Here is a 26355-nt window from a genome sequence, read left to right on the forward strand (position 1 = left end):
ATGATGCTCCATCTGCAGACATATCATTGCATTATACAATATGTAATCAAACTTAGTACATATAACTTGCTTGCTGGCCTGGTAAATGAAATTGAATACTGCCTTCTCATAAATCATGAATCAATATGTCAACAAAGAAACTCTGCTAATGCTGTGCTCTGTGACATACTGTAATGTAGCTGTGGTACAAGCTTTAACAGCCATATTAAAAGATAAAAGTACTGAATTTTATGTGCACTCACTAACATCCCAATTTTCTAAAAACAAACAAAAGCAACAAAATGACTGGTCCACAGACATAGCAAGAAGATTGTCTGTTATAGATCACAACAGCCCAGCATTCACTGAAGACTTTTCCTTTCCTTGTTTCTTTCTTAATTTGTGTTAAGAAGCAAAAGAAAACTCCATTTATCACATACTACTCATGAACAAATGTCAAGACTCATTAATGGCCTGGCTGTTACATTTATTTATGGTTCGTTTGAAAACATTTATTGCCTAATTATATATAAAAGAAAAAATCAAACTAAATTTATGTTCCTCAAAGAGATACATCTGCCTTATTATCTATCCCTGGTCCCTGTTTTTTTTATGCCAAGACAGTGCATTTATCAGATTTATATTTATCTATTAATAGAAAGCTGACATTTATGCACTCTCCATTGGAAGATGCTTTTCTTGAGTGTGCACCATTTTCTCAAATCACCAAGGACACTTTTCCCACAGGAACTGATTAGCTCTCTTGGTTTCAAAATATGAAGCAACTTTGATAAGCAATTAAACATTTTCTGTTGTCTCTACCCAGGCTTTTGTTTTGTGCCTTTCAAGTCTGTATTTTTGGATCAAATCCGTATAAACACTGCACAACACAATGTTTGAGCAGTGGTTATTGTACTTTCTCGCATCAGTCTCTCTCAGATGTGTAAAACCCTGTTTTTGCGCCCTACTGTACATCATAATAGCAGAGTTATCTTTATCAAATGATCATTATCAGCGCTCATAGAGGGGAGACAAATAAAAAAAAAAAAAAAAATGTGTTGGTCCAAAAAAAGCTTCTGTTTGGCTGTTTTCTGTCTGCGCACTTCAAAGGATGTGATCTTCTCATAATTTCCATAGCTTTTTATCTGTAAGCTGTTCCTAATTAGCGATGTAAATCTTTTTTTTTTTTTTTCTCCTATTTAAGTGGTATACTGTTGCAAAATGTAAAAAGAAATGTATGGGTGTTTTGTTTTTTTTTTGTTTTTGTTTTTTTATGGCTGAAATGAACCTATTAATGCTGTCTAAACCAACACAGCCACACATATTTCTACAGGCCACAGCCTGTTTTACCAATACTTAATGTCACCAACTAAGTGTATATGAGAAAAACAACAGATTATTCTGCAACGTGCGCTCGCCTCATTATAGTCTTACTGTTCTCATCAGGCAGACACAATATCGTGTGCAGAAAACTGTGTGATGCAAACTAATATTGGATGTTTAAAACAATGAATAAGAAGAGTCATCAAAATATGCAATACAATGCAAAAGACTTTAATAAATTTCAGAAGCGCACACATACATAAACAAAACATTTACAGTTTTCTCCACACTGGCAAATCAAAGTCAATTACAAAGATCATGTAAGGTGCATATTGTACTTCACATTGAATAAAAGTGAGGTTTTCCGTCTCCCTTACAAGGACAAAAGCTTTCCCCTGTATGTTTTTTTTTTTTTTGTCTTTTCCCCAAAGATCAGGCAAATCTAATTATTACACAGTGCTAGGATGCTATGTATATTTTATACTGTGGCTCCTACGCAGTAGTGAATACATTTGATACCATAATTACATGAATATACCTCCTTAAATAATAACAACCTGCCTTGCAAAGAAGTGACACGCATAAAATTAAAAGCTTTAAAATGGACACAGTCTGTACAACCATGACAGATTAAAGATTGGAACAAAATCAAAAAGGCGCCTTGTCTGTGCAGTCATTTCATTTAACTATATATAGTCTCTTAAAGAAGGAAAAAACAGCCCCAGCAAAGTCCATCTGTACAATTCTAACTGACTACACAGACTTTGTCCATTTTAATTACTCTAATTCTATGTTTATATTTCTGTACTGAAGGTGCCTTTTAGGCCTTACCTAGCGAAGACATTTAGCTTACCAATTAACAGGACTATTGAACAATAATGCTGCAAACCCATCAAGCCAGTTACTGGTGTGTTCTGTAGAAATGATTCAGTAAGACAAAATGTGCCATGACGGTTCTATGAGTGAAGAAAAAGTAGAAGAAAACGATGTTCTTAATAAGAAGTATGAATTGCACCATAGTGGATCTGTCTATTTATTTTTCATCAAATCTTAACTTATTGCTGTTCTTAAACTGAATCCTGCAGTACCTGTTTATTTTGCTATTCAGTCTTTTTCTCATCAGAAAATGTCTTTATTCAATGTAAATAAGTGTACAAAGTCAAGTCATTTTTTTTTTTGCTTGAACCCAAGAAATCATATTAACGACTGCCAGAGGATTATAATTATGACTTTTTTTTCTACCATCTGGAGTCATTTTAATATGGATCCCAATAGTTAAATCACTTCCGACTTAGAAATAGTAAGCGACACACAAAAGGTTAGGCTTAGCGCTCTTCAAATCTGCCCTACATAAACAGCTTTTGATTATAACCCCAGCAGTTAGTCCCTTGTGATTGTGGCTTAGCTTAAAGTATTAAACTTGTCCTACCATTTCTACCAGTGTAATAACAGCATGGCGATCGGTAGCACAGTTGTAAAGCACTACGAATGTGATTGGTATTGCAGGGCCATGCATGTATCTGTAACATCAGCCACACTTGTCACCAACAATGTTATCAGCTGCAAAAGTAGAAATAAAAGAGGCGAATGGTGACAGACATGGTACACTGTGCGCGGGCTCAATACTAATGGAAGCCTACAGGTCATAGGCTTTGCAGCATAAATATATTAAAAATCATTAGTTCTGCTCAAGCCCAGATAGAGCAACATCAAATGATACAAAAAATATAAAGTAGGAAAATAAAATGGCCACCAGGCAGTTTTGAAAACAAGGTAAATCAAATGCAATCAATAAATATAAACACCATCAACTCTGTGATAGATATACATACATACATATAAACATACTTTACAGATCTACTGACTGTATTTGACACCTATTTTACAGAGTGGGTGCTGGAGTGGGACATTTTTTGAGGAGGGCATGGAGCATACAATATCATCCTCATTGACACAGGTAAATAATAGCAGAGGACTCAATAAAGCATTTCCAACTTCCAGCAGATTCACACGAGGGGCTTTGTCAAGTTTCAGGCAGCAACATGAAGCATTGTCTGTTTTCTGTGACACCACCCCCAACCCCCTCCAAATTTATCTTTTCATTCGATTGTATGAAGAGGTGTGGTTTGAGGCTGTAGAGGCAGTAAAGTACTTGTTTTCACCTCTTCAGTTCTTGCCTTCCTTCTTCCCTCTCTGCCCTCTCTCTCTCTCTCTCTTTCTCTCTTTTTTCTTTCTTTTCTCTCTTTTGGGAGCTAGAGATTGATTTTAATCCTGTGGGAGCGAGCTGTACCTGTGCCACAGAGTGTGCCATAGTGTGGTGGTTTCAGTGCCATCTCCTGAAATATAGAGAGACAGACAGATATAGGGAGATTGTCGTTACAATATCATTGAGCTCTGAGCAGCCTATGCTGTAGCCTTATCAGTGTGAGGCTACGTTGAACACTGATTAAAGAAAACTCCGAAAAGAGTGTAGATGATATTTAAAAAAAAAAGAGAGAAGAAAAGAAAAGAAACATTCTTCAAGGTACGGCTGGCAATCAAGTCATTATCTTGTCAGGTTTCCTTGAAGAATGCTACAGGTGTCACACATTTGTGCATTTTCCTGTACTTATCAGAGCATGCAATCTTATCCAATTACCACTCCCAATTTGTCTTTTTTTTGCTCTCCCACCACACTAGTGCAGCACTCTTTATTTCCCCTCAAAAAAGAAAAAACAAAACAATAAATAAATAAAAACATTTGGATTAATTTAGGCCCAGTCTTTATTTTGGACCCTTGCCAGTGGGTCCTCTGATATGTACAGAATATGACATTTTGCTGTTCCTCACAAAAGTAGCAACACATCTGCCAAAGTCTAAATAAGGAAGAATCTGGCTTGATAGTGCTTACATTAACAAAGCACAGTGATTACATATGCAATGACTCAACAATGATTCAACAGAAATAAAAAAGAAACAAACAAAGAAAAAGACAAAACAAACAAACAAACAAAAAAAACTACAAACAAAACCATAATCAGTTGCAAGGATTTCAAACTGGCATTGAAATCGACCAATGTGCCTAGTTAAAGCATAGTTTCTACACCTGGCTGTGCACCCACTACCATTAAGCACAAACATTCTGTCATCAAACTGTAGGTGGCAAGTGTGACTGACCCATTCCTTCCCCCACAGAAATAAAAGATGTGTGGAAAAATCTAGTTTAATATTGCCCTTGTTAGCCAATACAGCTATAAAATACTATTTTTATGCAGTGTACAGTACTGTGCCAAGCTAATTTCTTTAGATTGTACTAGGATAATGGGAAATAGGTTCAGAGGTTTATTGAAAATTGTGCAAACGAACATTGAAATACAGTATATAAGGCAAAAACAAAGTTTCTACAGTTCTAACAAGTTTGAAAATCAATATTTGGTATGACCCCCTTTAGTTTTCAACACTGCCTGAACTCTCTTAGGCAGCTTTCTTGTAATTTCTTTAAGCAGTCTTCAGGAACAGTTCTCCAGGCTTCTTGAAGGACATACAAAACTCTTCTTTGGATGTTGGCTCCCTTTTGTTCTGTTCTCTGTCAAGATGATCCCACACTGCTTCAATAATGTTGAGGTCCGAGCTCTGGGGAGACCAATCCATGACTGATAGTGTTCCATCGTATGTTTTTCTATCCAGGTATGCTTTTACTGCACTGGCAGTGTATTTGGGATCATTGGCATGCTGAAAAATGAAGCCATTGCCAATCAGATGTGTTCCAGATGGTATTGCATGGTGGATCTGATGGGTCTGTGTTTGTAATTACGTTTGTAATTACATCAATTTTGACAAGATCCCCTGAAATACAGCCCCAAACCATGACAGAGCCTCCACCATGTTTTACATAGATAGTGATAGAGTGATCAACCCATAAAAGCTGTTGTCACTAATTTTCAGTCCAGTTCATGTGTAATTTGGCATACCTTTTCCCTGTTTCCCTTCCTTAAAAATGTCTTCTTGACAGCCAACCTTCCACTGAAACCACTGTGACTATGCCTTTGTGACCAACTCCTAGTAACTAAGTGCCTAAAATTAATTGTTTTTTTTGTTGTTGCTAAATTGTCTGTTAAGTGTAGACACAGCACTGGTTTATCCCTTGAGTTAGGTGCCCTTTTTAATGCTTGAATGATTCACAGGTCAGTGTTAAGTGGCTTAACCAACAAACAAACAAACAAACAAACAAAAAAAAAAAACAATCCTCTGAAAATGATCAGGTACAAGAACTGGACTGAAAATGGGTGAAAAAGGAGCCAATGTCCAAAGAAAAATTTTGAAAGTCTTTCAGAGGTCTAGAACTATAGCTCTAAGACCACTTTAAAATAAATTACAACAAAGTCTGGCTCATTGGAAGCAAAATATAAAGAAATGAGGGGTGGCTCAAAAGTTTTGCACAGTACTGTATGCAGTGGTATCACAAAACACTAACAAAATGTTAATAAACCTTCCTGCTCTTTGGCCAGACTTATGGGCCAAACATACGAAAATATTAGCCAACGTATTCATGATGATGTCTGAGATCACTTCAGCAGGAAAGTAGTCATTTGATCTGATTCCTCTAAATCACATACTCTCACAAGTGTTCCTCATCACTGGAGGCAGATTGACCTCTAATATCAAGGGGGTAGGGGTTAAAAGAAAATGATGAGATGCATAAAAACTAGGAAGAGAAGGGAGGGAAAAGAGGAGATTTGCATTTATAGCTCTTACTGTATAATGAAGCCATATGGTGGCACAAATCTGTAGTCTCTGAAGTATTTTTACAAGCTTTACTCTTTATCAGCTACATCTGTAAAGTCCCTGGAAACATTTTGTTGACCTTCAACCATAATTATCTCCTCCCACATCCCCTCCCTATTGTTATTCCATGTCTGGGCTTTTTGTCTATGCTTCATTTTCACCTTCTTTAGATGTGTAACAATTAGATATTACTTTAATGCACTAAAGAATTGTGTCACTTTGATGAAGAACAGAGAAAAGTGACTATGATCTTTGCTTTTGGATTTTTAATATTAAGTTAAGCTGAAGAGAGACTGAATAGCTGCCACTTACAGACCAGATGCAATTTCTGTTTTAAGAACCACACTACAAAGTTCCCAAACATTTTTTTTTTTATCTCATCAGATCAAAAACCATACATTTTGAAGTGCTTTTTATAGGTGCACTTTGAAACTTGAAAATTTAGTCTCTTTAAAGAAGCACAAAGATTAAATCAAACTGATGAAATTTTAATAGTGCTTCAACAAACATGGGTGCTGGTCATCTACTGCCACATCACTTTGGATCCTGAGGACAGGACTCACCTAAGGCTAGTTTGCGGTATTCTTAAAGGACAGCTGCCTTTTTCTTCTTTCTTATCAGCCTCATTCTCAAACCAATTAGAGTGATTTTAATCATACTGTATTACGAGTGATTAACCCTTTAGTGCATTTAATTAACCTTTGCAGCCAGTGATTCTCATCAGGCAAAGCTTCGTGCTATTTCCTTCTATAACATAGGCTTTAAATAAGCACACTTTAAACTTGTGGGAAATCTAATGTGTAAAGTGGGAGGAATCACTTGCCAATTGCTCAAGGGGACAGAAAAAAAATAGATATATTGTCAGCTTAACGTCACTAAAGACGGATTGCCGAGTATAATCAATGAGAACATTTTTTGCCTATATTGAAATACTAGTAAGATATGATACCAAAATATGAAATTATAGTACACATAAAACCCATGCTCAATTAGAAGAGTGGATAAATATACCTTAGGAATAATCAGATATAACTGTAGCCCGAAGATTTGGCAGAATGTTTAATAATAATATATTCAGTGATTTAAAATTATTTGCAAAAAAATTAAAAATAAAAATTCCACACTCTGATCAGTAACATGAGTGGAAATCAATTTCAATCCTCGATGCATAAAATTCATAACGGATAATAATTTAGAACGGTTGAACACAGACCGAATCTTTCTGCATATTTCAGGGCAGCCACTACTCGTAAGAGGGGAAAATCATTCTGACAACTCGTCAGTGTGTCATATAAACACATTATGGATGAAATCTTTGGTACCAGGGGCATGTAGTAGGCTTATGTATAATGTACCATGGCAGAGCATAGCTTTTAACTAGGGTTTCAAATAAAAGGTGGATGAAGGGAATGACTATCAAGTCTGTGTGGGTGTCTTCATAAATTAGCCTAAGTACAATACTTCACAGGATCAACAGTCATTTGCCACAACTATGCTATGATGAATTTTTAAAGCAATAGAAGCATATTGAGAGGAAAAAGACAGAACTGAACCAAAGATCTAGAAACTGTGTGCAATATGATGCTAGACACAAACAAAAGCAAGCACCTCATCAAACAAAATCAATTATTGATGCAATATCATGAAATTGACCCAGAATTGTATGAATGACAGTTGTGGTAATCATGATCAAAACAGTAACAAAAACGAAAGCCAGTGCAACCAAGCAACAATGGGATCTTCAAAAATCTCAAAAGAAGCAAAACGAAAGACAAGGAAATGATTGGAAAAGCCAGAAAAATCAACTGGATGCTTGACACTAAGGGAAAACTATGGCAACACACAGATCGGTATGAATAAATTACGACCCCATGCACAGACCAATCAGCCTTCATTAATTCCATTGTGCAAGTGATAGCAGGTGAAATATCACCATGAACATACTTTGTCATGTATTAGAAATACGACGATATCACCCTTCGGTGTTCGGTCAAACACAAACTACAACACATCGACGTGGCAAACCTTTGTTCTGATCCTCTCTGTTGTAAGACTATTTAAAAAATGTAAAGAATTTGTATCAACATATGCCATTTATAACAATAATTGGGGTCATTAAAGTAGGACATTTATGGGCTAAATGCAACATTGGCCTAGGTGGCTTTTTTATGGACTACTGCTCCCTTGGTGTTTAAGTATATTGGTCTCAAGGCTCTGCGTCACCTTGATCCCTGTGACCCCTCCTCCTCCTCCCCAGCCCCAAACAGTACTCAGTCTTCCCCACAGCACTCTGCTCTGGCTGTCAGCACTGAGCAAGGCCACCTCTCCTTACCTCTGATTTACATTTATTTCCCTTTGCCAGTTTTTATTTATTGGGGCACTTCACATTTGGCACATATCTCTTAGGGAATCATAAGCCCTTTGCTGTACCTTGGCATTCAAATGAGTTTCACTCCCACAAAGCATCACTGGCACAGTAAAGCTAGCACTTAATATTTTGAGGACAGAAACCACAAAAAAATGGGAATTATTTATCAAGTTGTTTTAGCACATTTTATTTTTGTGCTTTTACTTTCACACTTTTGCCTAAACAAATACCTCATGAAATGAGGCCTTTGACACTGTCAGCCAGATAGCCACAGCTTCATTCATCCTAATACCTCAAATACAGAGTTGCTAAATATCCCAGGCTACACTGCCACCAACTACTCACTTTCAATTTTAAAACAGCTAGCCATTATAATTGTACTACTCCCATTGCTTAAGCTTTTGATAATGAAATTAACCTAAACATGTATTTTGGTAAATGCTTATACAGTTATGGCTGCATTTAAATGGTCAGGGTGAATACAGGGTGACTTAACAACAGTACAGTGGAAGGTTTGCTGTATTAATTGCAACAAATTATGATTTTTTTTGTTGTTTGTTTGTTCAATTTCGTCTGATTTTTAGGTGGAAATGACATTCATGAAGACATGGTCATGGTCTGTGTAGGTAAATCCCCTTCCTTCATGTTCCCACCCACCCCCAACATCACCTACCAGAGGACAGCAAGGGGACCGTGAGTGGGAACTAGTGTGGGTGGGTTTAAAAAGGAAGTCATGAATTACCTGTCGGTTGGTGCTTTGCCCCGCAGTCTTGAATCCCCCCTGACAGCTGCACTCAGAGACACTGTATGGGTCGGAGCTAGTCGATGAGCATTTGGAGAGTGAGTCACATCCCACCACAAATGTGTTGTCCAAGGGGAGCTCCTGGATCACATGGTGTTTCTTTGGGGCCACTGGTGTTTCGGGTTTGATTTGAAATGTAGGCTGAGGGGATGCAGATTTGTAATGCTTGGCTAAATCGGGGCTGTCAGGTTTGAAGGTGGTGGGTGTGGTTGCCCAGTTGTACTTCCCCATGGTTTGCTCCTCTAGCTCCACAGGGAGATCCAGTGTGCCATTAACATGCTCATGCGTAGGGTCGTCAGGCTTGGATTCATCTATGGTCACAAAGTTCAGGAGGAGACTCTTGGGAGATCGCTTCTTTCTCTTCTTCTTTTTCTTGATCTGACGGTTCTCTTGGTTAGGTGACACCCACTCTCCACTTTGCTTGCCCTTCTGCACTACTTTGTGTCTGGGTGTCTGCCGGCAGCGCACTAAAGCAGTCACAAATATCACCAAGATGACAGTCATGGTCCCTGCTATGATAGCTATGACAACAATCACATATCCGTTAGCTTGAGGTGCTACCTCACTGTCCCCTATGTTGCGATCCAATGGTGTCTCCATGCTTTTTCGCAGCTGCTCTTGGATAAAGGTAGCGTTTGAAACAGTGTCATTGACAAACAAATGAACAAGTGCAATAGCATGTAATGACTCCGGCTGGCCTAAATCTTTGACTTTGACCACCAGTCTATGCAGCCCCTGATCAGCTGCAACTATTTTTTCCTGCAGTGTTATGTTACCCGTTGTTTTGTCGATGGCAAAGAGACCGCGAGGAGAGACCCTAGATGTAATGATGATGCTGCTGATGAGACTGTATTGCAGCTCAGCATTCATACCAGTGTCATTGTCAATGGCAAACACTCTGGTGACCACAGCACCAGGGGTGGTGGTGGTTCGCACTAGGTCATACGAGTAATTGGAGGATGGAATTACGAACACAGGGCGATTGTCATTTACATCAACAACATTGATAGTGACCTTGGCGTAAGAAGAGCTTGGAGGTTGCCCTCCATCAGCTGCCTTTACCATAAATGTGTAGGAGCTTTGCTGCTCCCTATCAAAGGTAATATTGGGTTTGATCACACCAGTCTGGGGGTCAATGATAAAGTTGTCTTTCCCATTCAAAATGGACAAAGTTACAACAGCATTATCTCCTGCATCTGCATCCGTTACTGTGATTAAGCCAACAGTTCCATAGAGAGGCAGGTTTTCAGGCACATAGAAGTTGTACTCAGGGTGTGTGAAAGTTGGGCTGTTGTCATTAAGGTCCTGGACAATCAGCTTGACAGTGACATTGCTCTGCAGGGATGTAGAGCCATTGTCCCTCGCTATGACACTGAATGAGTACCTCTCCTGTTTTTCTCTGTCCAGTCGTTTGCCAACAGAGAGAATTCCTGACCGTCTGTCAATGTTAAACCCATCAGGTGCATCAGGGCCAAGAGTATAAATAATCTCAGCATTATGTCCACTGTCTGCATCAGTGGCGCTTATTTTTATTAACTGTGTAGAGGGATCGTTGTTCTCCGGTATGGAAAGCTGGATTTCTGGCTGGGGAAAGATGGGTGCATTGTCGTTCTCATCCTTGATTTTAATTAAGACCATAGCTGAAGTGTTCAAAGGAGGTGTCCCTCTATCCGAGGCTACTATCTTAATTGCATATTCTCGAGTCGTCTCATAATCTAGAGGAGCAGCTGTCTCTAGTAAGAACTGATCATTAAAGACAGGCTTCAATCGGAAAGGAACATCATGGTCAGTGTAGCAAGCTACTTTGCCATAAAGATCTGCATCCTTGTCAGTAACAGTAATTAGGGCTATTTTGGTGTTCAGAGGTGCATTCTCAGACAGCAGAACAGTTCCATTAACCAGGTTGATAATGTAGCGAGTGTCTATAGAGGGAACATTGTCATTAATGTCTGTTACATTAACAATCACTGTAGCTCTGGAGGGGGTGGAGCTGCCATCACTGGCCAGGACAATGAGTTTATGAACAGGAGTTACTTCCCTGTCCAGTGGCTGCTTCACAGTGATAAGTCCAGTAGAGCTGTTGATGGCAAAGTGACGTTTGGTTGAGGAAGAGATCTGGTTGCTGAAGGCGAAGTGGATCTGTGCATTGGAGCCCAAATCTGCATCCGTGGCATGAAGCTGTGCGACCGATGTCCCCACAGGTGCATTTTCTGGTACTGTGACTTCCAGCTCACTGTCCTTGAAAATGGGACGATTGTCATTGACATCAGAAATAGTGACTTGGAGAATGGCTGTGCTGGATTTGGGAGGGTTGCCACCATCCTCCACCTTTATCTTCATGACAAAGGTATCCTTCTGTTCACGATCCAGGTTCTGTTGGACAATAAGCTGCGGCCACTTGTCACCTTCGGGCGTCTCAATGATGTCTAAGCCAAACTCGCTGACACTCTGCAAAGAAAGGACAATATATTTAATTGGTGGTGCTGTTTTTATATACCTATTTGAATAATGCAAACAAAATCTAACCAACAAACTTGTGAATGTTAACATTTTAAATGTACAGCTTTAAAAACATATGAGACAAGACTGTATGGGGAGAAAGTTTCATTTGGTGCAAAAAAAATTGCTAAACCTCTTTTATGAATACAGACTTGACTGATATATTGGTAGTATAACTGAAAACATTACATATTGACTTGGCTAATAACAGAGATATATGGTAAGCATTCCAAAGCATCCTTGGGCATTTTTATTCTTAAAGTGCAAATTTTTCAATTATCTTATAACAACAAACATCTTGTTGAGGTATTTCCTTAGGTTATTCAGGTTCGTTTGGAGCCCTTCTTATGCATTCTGATGAATGTCAAGTTAAACAGCCTGGGAAATTCTTCAACAAAAGCAGCTGGCTTTTTGCTCTGCTCTGCTCATCTCAGTTGGGTCTCTACAAATGTGCAAACATGCTAATCATCTGCGAGTTTTTTTTTAGGCTTTTAGTCATTTCTGTCACCTTATAAATAAATCCCAGAAAAATATATTAAATGCTTTGTAATAAATCCTATTCAAATGACCATTTTTTTTGGTAAACGATCTGGCCTCACTTTCAACTAACTACTATCTGAAGGGATTCATTTACGTCTTTATCCTCCTCATCAGATTGCTCATGCTCTCAGACTTCACTCCACCTTCCTGTACTGCGTCAAGTTAAAATGCAACAAGACACATTATAAACATTTAAACTTCTAATAGGAGTGAGAGAAAGAGCTGGAAATGAAGCCACACCAATAAATCACTTGCACACACCTCAAGGCCAAATCTCTATGCATAAAGAGACAGACAGTCAAAAATTATTTCCTGTTAGAAATGCTTTTCACTCAGAAATAGATCAATCTAGGCAAAAGTAAAACCAGAGGATAATGAAAACAAATGCATGAGTAATCCACAATATACCCCCAGAAAGGGCACTCACTGTTAAGAATAATTGCCTTCCACCCCAAAAAATCTAGCACTAATGTTCACTATTTGTGTAGTACTGACAACTGTTATATGGTATGGATCCATACCATACCATACTAGTGTGTGAGAGAAAAAGACAGACAGAGAAAGACAGAGAGAGAGAGAGAGAGAGAGAGTAGGGGGAGGAAATAAGAAGACGATCAAGCCCATGAATGAGCTGCATGCACATTATGAAACAAAGAAGCCCTTTGAAGCTCTTTCAGTCAGAAGCAGTTTCATGGTAAAACAAGAAAAAGCATCCTCTTTAAAGAGATAAGCTTCATGCTGCACATAATGTTGGAAGAGATTACTCTGTCTAGGCACAGCTATCAAATGAGATTAAGATATATACATTCTGCTTATTCAAGGGAGAAACACTTCAACCAAATTGAGAGCACAAGAGTCCTCAGTTGGTTTCAAAATCTAGAACTGTCCTTGTGCCAACATAGCTTTGTAGCCGACACAAGAAAACGTGCAGCTGCAGCATGTAAATTATTGTGTACTCTGAAAAATTGCTTGCAGAGGGAATGTTGTCAACATGTCAGTGATTGACAGAACTACTTAAAACAGCCAACACTGCAGCAATGATCTTTCAGACCTTATTTTGTCATCCTTCTGCCAAGCAAAAGTCATATAGGGATAAGCAGACATAGCATATAAAACTCTGCGTGGAGATGTAGAAAAAAAAAAATTGCCTTATGGATAAACTCAGCTGAATCTTTATGTACCCAGCAGAAGTATTTCTAACTGAAAAGTCCAAGACAACATTCTAGGGGCTGTATTGTTAAGCACTACTTCAGCTACACAGACCTCCTCAATCCTCAGTCGTTTGAACAGTTTGCAGATTCGGCACAGTATAGCTCAGTACCTGCACACTGATATTTGGCAAAGCCTGATGTTAATAGTAGGATGTTGAGTTAGCATGTGTCAAAGGGAATGCTGCACAATGATTTATAAGCCAGCGTTTCCTCTATGCTTTTGTCTTTTTTTTCCACACAATTTTACAACTGACAAGGCAGCACTCACCGCATTTCAATAACTTGCGGAGAGCTATCTCTCAGGCTGTGCATCCTCCTGAATGCAGAATTAGTCTGGTGGATTGTGATAAGATCTAGGGCAGGCTAAGAAAAGGCCAAATACTAGCATGAATCACTCACTGGAAACCTTAAGGCTGAGTGAGAAGGACAAAGCTCTCTAAACGGTCAAGTGTGCACATTAGACCATGCTTCGCTCTGCCACCTCACATATTCTGTACAGGTACATGTCTTCTTGAACTTTGATGACTTGCCTTTCATCCCACATTACAGGGCCACAGGTTCTCTGGAAGCCAAGGGGGGATTACAGCACTGTATATGTGAGGTTTGTGAAGTACAAAATCTAATCAGAGTTGGCTAATTTAAATGAAACTGATAGAGGGACACTGAAAGAAGCAGAGGTGGGAGATGATGAGGGAAGGATGAATCTGAACCCCATTTTGCAGACAGTGCCTCAGATTATCAGTAGATGCATCTTTCACTCAAGTTGATGACCTTATTAAAACTCAGAGGAGACTCAGATTGGGCTGTGAATATATCAGGAAGACTCTAGTCACGGTGATGCCCATGGATGGGACTAAATAGGCAGAGGTATTCATCACAAGCTATAGCACCTCTTTATAATGCTGATAGAAACTCCCTCTCTCTTTCTCTCTCTCTTTCTCTTCCTCATTCTTTCTCTCTATCCCTCATCCCCTTTTGCCCCTGGTCATGATCTCATGCATATAATTAAGACAAAAGAACCTAGGAATTGTTTGCCTCTTTTCGTCAACCCCTAGAAGAAGAAAATGTGTCAAAATAGGATGCTAATGAAAAGTAGAAATGCTGGAGAGCGAGTTCTCCACCCAAATATTCAATGCCTATAGGCAGCATGCAATGAATTAATCACATTTTTCTTGCTACATAGGAATGAAGCTTGAATAAATTTTGCATCTTCAAATCAGTTTGGGAATTAATTTGGTCAGCCTCAGACTTGGAGTACCAGAAAAAATTCTACTCCAGCCACTCAAAAATCTAAGGTATATTTCAGTTAGAAATATAAAAACCAAGTGGACTGCCCCTGGTTGTTGGAATAAGGTTATTTATAAATGCCCTCAAGATGGCTCAACCAAAATGCAGATATCCTGTTTTATTTTATTTGTCAAGCTTAGTGACAGAAATCTGATTTTATCAAAATCATCTGAACAAGATGCTCATTTTAAATCTAATGAAAGACGCTGACATGAATGCAACTTGGATTAACAGTGCGTGTCAAGCTCCAAGCACTGACATAAAGAATGGTGCCAACTTTTGAAATCGAAAAAGCGAGAGGAAAACCAACAGTGAGATCTCATTTAGTCCTGAGTCTGTTTCTGTGTTGACCCGACGTATCCTGTGAATATGTAGTGATCAAATCTCTTTTCATGGGACATTCTTCTCCAGCCATGCATGTGATTACTTTCTCTGACCTTGACCATTTCTTAGGACAACTTCTCTGCAGTTCAGGTGACGTAACACGCTGCTGCACTGATGGTGGAGTTTTGCTCAAAGTATGATTATCAACCATTATATGTGGCGCTGGGGCACTGTGTAGGAAGAAATTACCCGTTGTCCTTCTTGGCTTTGAAAAAGAAGAAAGTTGCACAAAAAAGGCCACCATGTTTCTTTCATTTCTTCTGTATATTGACAACTCAGGCAAGTTACATGTGGAGTGACAGACCACTGAGTATGGCTCATTGTGCCACACAATGGAAGCAATTTTAGCACTGTGCCCTGTACAACACAAGAAAAAACTGGGCAAACTATCATTCTGAGGGAGCTTCTGAGACAAATCTCACAGGACCATACAAAGATAGTCCAAGGGTGGCTTAGCGGCCAAGAGCTATTCTAGGAATTGCTTACACATTCCTTCCCCCCTAAACCCCTGGCTTTCTACTTCACTTCTGAAATAAAACATACCAAAGGCTGAAAATGTATCCAACTCCCTTTAATGCTTCTCCCTGTGTTTTACTCATATGGAATCTGCGATACAAGGAAATTAATCTTGAATACAATGAGGATATAATGAGGAGTACTGAATCGGGGCTGTGGAGCCAAGGATGCTGCAAGAAGAATTTCCTGCAAAAGATAACATAACCACAGCCTAGGTACAGTTTTTAGAAAGCTCCATATTGTGGAAAGGGCAAAGAAAATTATAGCAAATGATCATCATAATGAGCAGAACATTTGGTTGGTGATTTTCCAGGCATGAACAATTCAGGACATTGCGCTGGAGAGGTCCTGGCAGTGGGGAGACTCTTTAAAAATGCAAATTGGTATTCAAGGCCGACACAGGCAGCAATGATTCTGTTCATTCCTACACAGTGTTAATGTCATCTGAGACTCCACGATGGACTCATCATCCTGTCTCACACTGCTGTCTTAAATACAACAACCTTTTTGGATTTATCATATTTAGAATTCCCTCCAGAATGCTTGGGTTTCCCTCTTAAATTAAAATTTAGTTTTATGTGGTCATGTAATCTCCAGCATTTATCTGCAAAGCATAAAGTGTTGTCTAGACTGAGAATGAAGAATGCATGATATTATCTTACATTTCTGTATTTGGAGCTGATTTCATTAGGTAACAAAGAATATTACAGTGCAGTTTAATAGTAACAGGAAAAAAAGGCTTCTGCTAGTTCTGCATTGGATGCATATTATAATAATACACGTTATTCCTTTTCACTTGCTTTAGAATACTATATTTAGCACATGTAACCTGTTGCTGAAAATTGGACATGCAGTTTATGCTGTGTCTGCACTTTCTGCTACATGTTCTCTATTACTGTACATGGTGAAAACATGCCCCTTTTTTCACAGCCTTCTCTAATAATGAAAAAAAAAAAAAAACATATGGTGAAATTAATAGCTGGTATAAAATCTTTTAGGCTTCGCAACATATTCTGCTTTATGAAAAAGTAGGTCATATTTTCAATGCAGATTGTGAATTCATTTCCAGTAATGCACATATATATACTACAACACTACACTCTACAGCACTATAATGGGTTTGCAGATCCAGCTAATTCAGAATCTGAATCATATTCAATAATGCTACAAAACTGACAAAGAGAAACGATGTAAGGGCTCATTAATTAAAAAATAGTCAGCTATTCAGACCTGATGTACACAGGTGGCATGCTGCAGGCATAGCAGTTTGTCACAGCTTAATCAATAATGTGAGCACTGAATATTGCGCTTGCATTGAAGAAAGTCAGACAATTAATTTCATACTTTCTATTGCGTGTTTGTTCTTCACAATTGTTTCTCCAAGACAAAAATTACTTCAATTGTTTTTGATCTATCAAATGTATGCCTGTAACTGCTCTGAAGCTATATACCTAACAGACAACTAAAGCATATTTATTTTATTAAATCCTTTCAGTAAACCTGTACCTCAAATGCTGTTCCAGTTACACAGTGCTTCAGGCAATATTCTTTCACTCACTTATTATTCCATTTAATTTGGACAAAACGGCTTTTAGTTTAGGCTGCCAACATGTAGTATTATAGTGAAGTAGATATTTAAGAAATCTTTACTTGCAAAATCCTACTAGATGTGTTTGATTATTAATGATTTAGTTACAGCTGAGAGTTTGATACACGTAAAGCAAAACAGGGATACATTGGTGGTATGCACTTGGGGACAGCGAGAGTCCCGGTGTTAAACAAACAAAATCATAATTCATAAAAGAATCAAAGAAACCTTCAGAAATGGGTTTCATAGTAACAAAAAACCATGCCAAATATGTCTTTTCACAAATATAATTATAACTCTAATTTTAACTTTTGAGGTTCACTAATCAAAAAGCTAATTATAAAATCAAGACTAGATATTTAAAAACTTGCTTCTTCCCATATAATGTTGATTATATATGTCCTTCTAAACAACTACAGTTTTTTTTAATGTATGCAAACATTACATTTTCAAGCTGACATCCAGAGAAAATTCACTACGGGTATAAGGAAATGTTCCCCTGACTAGTTTTTCTGTAATTTTAACATTACTGAGACTTCAAAGATGACAACACAATAGTTTTGCTTTTTTTTCTTCTTTTTTAGATATCAGTGATGAAATAGGATTAATCCTCACCTTGACTAGTTCATAATGTTGGATCCCATTGATCCCAACATCAGGGTCAATTGCTGAGGGCACTGGGTATCGTGTGTTAATGGCTGTGTTCTCTGGGATGGAGATGTTGATTACAGTGGACTGGAAAAGGGGTGCGTTGTCATTCACATCCTCTATCAGAAAGCGGATCTTGACCAGTCTGAAGATCTCATCCGGCAACACTGCCACCTCAATCTCATAATAGCAGCGCTTCTCATTGAAGACCCCTGAGCACAGCTTCTCTCGGTCAATTCTGTGATTGGTGGTAAAGATCTCCCCGGTGTTGGCCTCCACCCTCACCAAAGGCACGTCACCTGTTTTATACACAGGCTTGAACTGCAGCGGTGAGGATAGCCTGATGCTGGGGTCTAGATTCAGGTCCAGGTCCTTGCGCAGATTCCCAATTCGGACGTTCTCTGGCTGCTCCTCCTTCACTGTGTAGTCCCTCTCCTGGGCCTGGCATTGTAAGACCACACAGGTGAGCAAGACCACCAGCACATGAGCCTGACTTGCTAAGTCCATACTCAAGGGTAGATGGGAGCTTCACTTTCACTGCAGCAAATCTGTCACGACAGACAAGCCAGAGGAGGGGAAAAAAAAGAAGCGAGAAAGAAAGAACACACAATGTCAGTGCAGAAAATTACATGGTATTCAAGTTCTGCTGTAATTAGTACTATTTTCCCTCATGGAGAGTTTTCAACTTGACCTCTTCATCCTAACTAGTTATGAGCCAACATCCTTCCCATGTCTTTGAGAGCAAATTAATGGCAGTTTTACACAATTAACCTTTGATGACATCCATTGAGCAAGCGGACACGTAAAGGTTAGTAGTTCATGCATTCCATCAATCCATTTCATCGCTGTAATGAACCATTTAATATTTTTATTGAGAAGTATGAAAGCAGTTGAGTTCAGTATTACAATGAAATAGTTGCTTTCAAACCTTGTTAACAAACTACTTCGCCTGAAAAAAATGGACATGGAGAAAAACTTCATTCTGAATCATTCAGCCATCCATTTTCCTAACTACTTGTTCAATTCAGGGTTGCAGTGGTGGTGGTGGGGTTGGAGCCCAGCTGTCATAGGGCAAGAGCAGGGTACACCCTAGGCAGGTCGCCAATCTATCACAGGCTAACAGAGAGACAGACAACCATTCACACACTGACATTCACACCTATGGTCAATTTAGAATCAGCACTTAAGTTAACATGCATGTCTTGACTGTGGGAAGAAGTCAGAGTACTAGCACAGAACCCACACAGGCGCCCTTTTGCTTTGAGGCAACAGTACTAACCGCTGTTCCACTGTTACGCCATCATATCTGAAAGTGCATCCACACGCAGACTTTGGCTCATTTGGAGAAAGCAGAAATGAGCCTTAAGCATTGGTGCTTCCATGCATGAACACACACACACACACACACACACACACACACACACACACACACACACACACACACACACACACACACACACAGACTTTGAGTTGTATCGCTTGACAGCAGCTATTAATGGAGACCATCATTTGTTTGGAATGTAAACAATTGAGCTCTCAAATATTTCATGAACGTCCATGTGTGTAAACTAGCACAGTATGATGAAAGCACTGTTTTGAGTAACAGCAGTGGAAGGAGACAACAATGTGATATCATTTATTGCAGGAGCCACCATTAGTCAAATTAGAGAAATTTAATCTGAACTTCATTACATGCTAGCAAATGTTTTATCTCCAGCATTAAATTTAAACTGCACGCAGTTTGTTGTTTGCAAGGAATGGTGATCAGATAGAAACACTTAATAGAAAACACAATGCGACTGATTTACCCTAAGTGAACAATGTTCATTAATAACTTTTTGAGCATCAAGTGCCAAGCCAGTTGATTTTTTTGTACAGTTTTTTTTTTTTTAAGTTTTATGAGTGCACAAGCTTGCCAAAGGGCAAGCTCCTCGTCTGCTAAAAGCCAGGTAGATCATTGAAAGATGATACTGTGTAATACCTTATAATTCTATAACTCAGCATATATTCTAGCATATATATTGACTGCTTTCCACAGGTTAAAGCTGCAGTATGCAGAAATTGAGAAAAGGTAAAAGGAAAAAAAGCCAGATATTGAAAAAAGCAGCCCTCCTGTAGCTCCCCCCGCTCTGTTCTAAGCATATGAACATATGCACATGCTACAAGCTAAAAATATGTCAATACGCTCCAAAAGACTCAAACCCTGTCTACCCAGATTAAAGTCCCCTGCTTATCACATTGTACCACTGCATTATACCTCCTATGAAGGCTTTTCCACTCACTTTACTACTTCATGCAGCTCACCTGATTTGGTCAAAAAAGGCCAGTAACTGACCAAAGCTCACAGGCTAGATTTTCTATTGTTTGAAAACAGATCCCAGAAGAGGAGCAGGACACTAGTTTTCTCTCGGAGGAATTGAATTAAATATACTATGCGGTTATTATGAATTTGTTTGCTCAGTGACACCAAACGCATGTTGCCCCTCTCTACCCTCACCTGTTATTAAGGAAGTAAATTTGTGTGTGATGTGATTTGCTAGTTTTTATGTATTCATTCATTTAACCCATTCCTGGACGCATTTAAAACATTTTATTCCATAGTGTCACAGTCGTGCTGAGGCTTTGCCACATGTGCATTAATGGGCAGAAGTTTAGTCTTATTATAAAAGCGCATCCTTCTTTGCTTGAGAATGTTACATTAGTGGCCTGTTTTTAATCCACAGTGACATGTACGGGTAAAGTCTTATAAGCATACCCCCACCCTGCAGCCCGAACCACCCATCTGCATTGCAGCACAATTAACAGCTAATAACTTTCCCACTGAGTGTTTGTTAACCTTATGTGAATTTCCTCGAGATATCTGTTGGTATTCACAGGGCAACTGCCTTGAAATCAAACACACATTTGCTCCGAAGAATGGCAAATGGGTACGACAGCCATGGCACAACAATTTACAGCTTTTGCTCTAAAACGTACACATATCCGGCTCGTTGCGAGTCAGGTATATTTCTTAAAATTTCCATCCTTTCCAGCCATTTACATGACTGAAACAGTATTCTGTAGAAAAAGTATGACTACCTAAACTGCACGACAGGGGTCCTCTAAATTGGCAAGGCAACTGCGTCCATAGCTATTGAAGCTTTCTGCCCGCTGACAAAGGGGAATTGATTAAAAATAAGAATTTAATTAAGCTGGTTTTGAATCTCCAACAATTGCAAGGCATTCATGAAACGTGTAGACACAGGCTTCCCACATTTCACAAAGCAGTCACATGAGACTCATTAAAGAACAGTTGAACAGAAAAAAAAAAAGAATGGATGACATTGATCTGTGTGAGGGTTACTCATTCTACACATACAATATTAGCAGTGCTGTACTGTCACGTCAAAATATCGATGAGATATCCTATTAGTAACCGTGACACACTTTACTTTGAAGTGTGCATCTTTCTTAGAGTGAGCAGCAATTGCTTTACTGTGATGATCGCCAGGCAGTCCAAGGCTGAGCTCGCACGACGCATAATGAAGTTTAAATTACATCCTTAAATGGGATGTGATTCGCTGAAGTGAAAAAACAGAAAAGATCAAAGCATGATCTAGATCTCCTCTCGCTTGTAAGTGACAATAATGTGCTGCAGGATGAAGGCGTGTAGTATGTTTTTCATTCAGTACATGCAGGAGTAACAAATGTAGTAATATGAAAGACACCCATGCATTGCTAATGAGCACTACAAATACATTTTTTTCTATTTCAGATATTCATATACATTACAACAAAGATATATTTGTATATTTACCTAATGAAGTGATAATATTAAGTATTTAAAAGGTTAGAGGTGCACTTGCCCTTGAACATATTTACTTCTGGTATTCTTTTAGCTTGATGTGGGGCTCTTTTCTCTTAACCATGATTTTCCAACAGCTGCAGTGATTTTCACTAGTCACACTTCTTTAAAAACCTGTCCATAAGGAATAAAACTAGGTGAGGGAAGGAATTGTGCTGGGGGGGGGGTAAGAGGAGGGGGATTCTAGGTGTCAGTCAGAGTGTCTCCTTTGCTTACATTTCACTAGTCTCCTGAAATGCTATTTTGAGCCCCAGACAGCAGGTTGAATCCAGTAGGCAAACTCAAGCCTCCCTCTTGGGAAACACAGCGAAGAGGAGCAGGCTGGCCCGAGATCACTTTCCACGACAGCGTGATGGACAGGTCTTCCTGTGGTTCGCAACCGCTGAAGGGAGCAGCGGGAGAGGAGACATACATCTACTGCCACCTCCTACCTTCACCCCTAAAAGATACCCTCATTGGAAACTTTCAGTGTAGTTACTCTGACATTTGGAGTCTTTTAACTGTCAAAGCCAGGTTTTTACCACAGTTGTATATCAATATTGCCTGTAGATCCAAAGAGATTTAAAAGAGAGGGCACTGGTAGACGGAATACTTTTGATTGTCATGAGCTTTTTCACTTTTAGCAGCTTTAAGGATCGCTGACAGCCTGACAGACCAGGTTTCTGTCATGATCAGTCAGTTCTTTTTTAGTCCACACAGCCAGACCAATTCTCTTCACGTGGAGGTGGAATAAAAGTTGTTTTCTCTTGGGAGACTTCAGCAATGTCTGTATCACCTAAGCTGTGGTGTAAAGTAATACAGTGCAAGAAAAAAAAATATCCACCACATGGAAATAATACTGATGAAGTATGAACAGTGGAGTTCAAATAAAACTGTCGGATGCCTACTATAAGAGTAAAAAATAAAACAGAAAAGATATAGTAAAGTTCTGACTCATAGGTTCTAGCATAATGATCACATTATCAAGTACTTTTACATTATTAGTGCATTTTGGCTGAATGAGCCACTGTATATCCACAGCTGAATCAGTTTAATACTTAGATTGACTAGCATTATAAAGGCTTTTACTGCTCAGGTAAACAAAGATCTTACCTCCGCTATCTGCAAAATGACAAGCTAAATGCCAAATTTGTAATCATGGACCTCAAGAGGGCAGTCCATACATGAAGATGTAATTCTAAAGCCAAATCTAAGCTTGTTTCTGTTGGTGTAGCCTTACTTCATCTCTCCTGTTAAATTTCACTCATAAATCCTTTTTTCTTTCTTTCTTGCCCCCAAATTACTGATTAACCATCCAATTATTAAAACTTATTCTGAAAAGAAAATGTTAAACTGAAGCCATCATTATCATGAATAAGTGCTAAAATATAAATTTCTGCATTAATGATACGGGAAGACACCGTCGAAATTTTCATTTTCATATATATCTTGAGGTTTCTCGTTATGGATTCTGAAATCATTTCAAAAAGACAAATTTTATGTAGGCCATCAAATTCAATAAGTCAGGTGATGGAGAATGAAAAGGACACTTTAACTGCTGTTGTGTGTTATCAGAAAGCCACTCAAGAGAGGATCCTAAATGGACCTAAATTGTTGGCAAACTCTTAATTAACTTTTTATATAAACTATTTGTAATTGTGGAAGGAATTTGAATGCAAATGCAGAAAGACATTATTCTGGCACCTGGTAAGAATCCCTGAGACCACAGTTACTTACTGTATTAACTCTTCAGAACACATAGTGTTTCCCTGTGCAAGTTAATGACTCCCAAAACTCATCACTCAGCAGCCAATAGTACTGTAGTTCAACCTCTACGAGTCATAAAACAAATTTGGAGCACATTATGCAAGGATATTAGAGACTACAGTCAGTTGATCAGTACCTTTTGGCGAATTTGAAATGCGGATGTGAATGAGAAAATGTTTTTTTATTGTGTTTTGCAAATAAAATAAAAGCCCTGCTTCCATCACCCACTGACCCCCCTTTTAATATAACTCGCAGAGGATATTGCCAAAATATCTGGGACACCTTGGGGAGATTCACATTATGATTTGAAGTTATTCTCCAGCAAATACTGAGTTTGACAGGCCTCTTAAAATAGCCCCAATAACAATATGCATGCGGCACAGGTATAGCAAATTATCCAAAAAAGCCAACCATGGCGGTTAATCCTAAGACTAAGTGGGAATTACATTGACCACCTGAACTATTATTCCTAGAAGCAATCAATTCTGTGTTTGCTTCTTTCCCCTCTCAAGAGTCGGAGTGTGAACAGGATGATAGCCCTGAGGTTACGGTCTGTGACAGCTGAACCGCTTGACCAGGAGCGCGCCGTTGCCGCGCACCCACGCACCGAGCTTAGCGGCCAAGCTGTTGAGAAACCTGCGCGAAAAAAAGTCCCTGTTGTTGGATGCTCTTGGAAAGGAGGCCTATCTATCTAGCGATCAGCGGCGAGCAAGACTAAATAAAGCCCGAAGTCGTGACCAACCACGCGGTACACATTCATAATGCGACAACTCCGCTTAGATGCTCCACGATGCACCGTGTAAATGGATAATTTGTATTTACACTGGGTTCACGGGGACGCCTGTTATATCTTTGGAGCAGCTCTAGGAAAACCCACTCAACGTCAAAATGACCCACTGTCGAACTACCTTTTAGGCTAGACTAATTTTCGCACAGTTTATGCTGTCATTGATTACATATAACGCTCCTGTCCTTTCCCTTACTGGGGCAGCAATTTCATTTTATACGGACTAAATTAATTAGGTTATGGAGCTCTCAAACTACGCACAGGAGATAGACCGGTCATATGCACACATAGTCAGAGAGCGGTAAAGTAAAAATGCGTTTTGTTTTCAACAGTAAAGTTGTGATTAAGAGCAAAGCTTACCTTTTCCGTTCGAATGAGATGAAAAATCAACCGTGTGTACCGTCGCGCAGAGACATCAGTGATTCACAAAAAAGAAGTGCCATGAATTAATGTGAAGTAGGGAAAACGGGGAGAAAGGATCCTCATCTGAATCGGTAACAAGCGTAGAAAAAAAAATGTTATCCACTACAAAAACTTATCCATGTGCTAAAAAAAATAAAAAATGTTGTCCTCGCGTACAAGAGAAAAAGAGCATGCACAGCGATCAACTTAATGGACGCTGTAATTCCTCTTCGGATGTATTGGGCTCACAATCCCACAGGCGGAGATACGCAGTGATCCACGCTTGTTTTACATAAACTTTGTCTCCCTAGCCTAATTTGCCTTGAAATTCCTATTTTCACCAGTTGGCAGCAAACTTAGACGTGTGCGTTAAAGCCTCTCAAACCGCACATAAAACTTAAATCCAGGAGGGCAAAAAAAAAAGAGAAGACTTCTGATGAAGAAACGAAAGCTTGAACCTAATTTAATTTTATAACCACTTGTTTTGACTGATTTGAGGCTGTACACGCTCTCCAAAAACTCTTAAATGAGGGATGCAGAGAGCGCATCGCCCCCCCAGTGGAGTTGGATCAAAGTGTGCCTCAGTGCAGCATCACTTACAGGAGCCGGGATAGGCGGTTCACCGTATCTGTCTGCTAAGCTGTAGATGTCTCAGTAGTATTGTATGAACTCAGTTCCTCAATGCTGCCCACCTCTCTCCCTCTCGCTCTCCCTCCGACTGACATCATGGAGGAAGGAGGAGCCAAGCTCAGATTTAAGAGCCCCGGTTCTCTTAAAGCCGCACTGCGTTGGAGAGATGTTTGCACCGAGAGGTACAGTAGGTGGATGTTGGGGTATATGTGGACCACAGATTACTCTGCTGTTTGCTGTAGCCAGAGTGCTCCAGGAATCTACCTGAAAGCAAGAGGGGGGCACTGTTCGCTTTAATACCAAGCCTTCAGTGAGGGACTCCTATAACAATGGCATATCTGTATAATGACGTGAGGTTTAAATTCTTTTCACACATTCCCGAGATGTCAACATGCAAAAGCTGAGCCCTTCTCCGTGATGAAAAGCCCGGTTATGGGTTTGTTTACATTTTTTGATAACTTCCATTTATAAATGCACAAATAATTATTATGGTCTATGAACGTGACAGTCCATCTAAGTACCATGAATAGGCTGGATGTTTGAAATACAAGAAATAACAAGATAATAATAATAAAGGCTGAAAAAAAAAATGTCTCGTCTTAAAGTACAGATATGCCTCATTTAAAACATATACAGACAGAAACAGACATGCCTAATTTGGTATTAGCAAGAAAACTGTGTTAACTTTAGAGCTAAAATATCAACAAATATAGTTGCAGCTGCAAACTTCATTGTCAGACGGGGATCAATGTAATGTTACCAATTACTAATCACATATTGCCAAGCTGTTACTTTTCCCGCTGCAGCAAAATGAATGGGTTTTCTGTCCCTAAATAGCTTCCAGCAGATTCTAATAGTTTCCCTTACAGGGGTCAAAAAGGGTTATGGTCACAGAGGGTCAAATCATCTTGACCAACATCATGTTACAGCCAATTACCTTTGTCCCTCTGTCATCAGCTCATACAACAAATGGCTGTTGCATTTTAACAAGTTTAGCCTCTGGCATGATTGTATATGCTGCCTTCACCTGTTCCATG

General features: G+C 39.2%; 1 protein-coding gene across 2 annotated transcripts in view; it reads right to left on the minus strand.

Annotated features, from left to right (window-relative positions):
* Positions 1-25305, minus strand: part of pcdh11 (protocadherin 11) — a 142344-nt gene extending 117039 nt beyond the window's left edge. The window contains exons 1-4 of one of the 2 annotated variants that reach the window (XM_030725912.1): positions 24647-25305; positions 17877-18457; positions 9177-11684; positions 1555-3638 (exon numbers count right to left, since the gene is read on the minus strand). In XM_030725912.1, the coding sequence (XP_030581772.1) occupies positions 3555-3638; positions 9177-11684; positions 17877-18416 (3132 nt within the window). In that variant the 5' untranslated portion in view covers positions 18417-18457; positions 24647-25305 and the 3' untranslated portion in view covers positions 1555-3554. Of the gene's footprint in view, positions 1-1554; positions 3639-9176; positions 11685-17876; positions 18458-24646 lie in introns of those variants that run through there. The other variant, XM_030725911.1, reaches the window with a different exon arrangement.
* Between the last annotated feature and the right edge of the window lie 1050 nt (positions 25306-26355).

This window comes from Archocentrus centrarchus, unplaced genomic scaffold (assembly GCF_007364275.1).
Source record: "Archocentrus centrarchus isolate MPI-CPG fArcCen1 unplaced genomic scaffold, fArcCen1 scaffold_83_ctg1, whole genome shotgun sequence".
NCBI classification, from domain to species: Eukaryota; Metazoa; Chordata; class Actinopteri; order Cichliformes; family Cichlidae; genus Archocentrus; species Archocentrus centrarchus.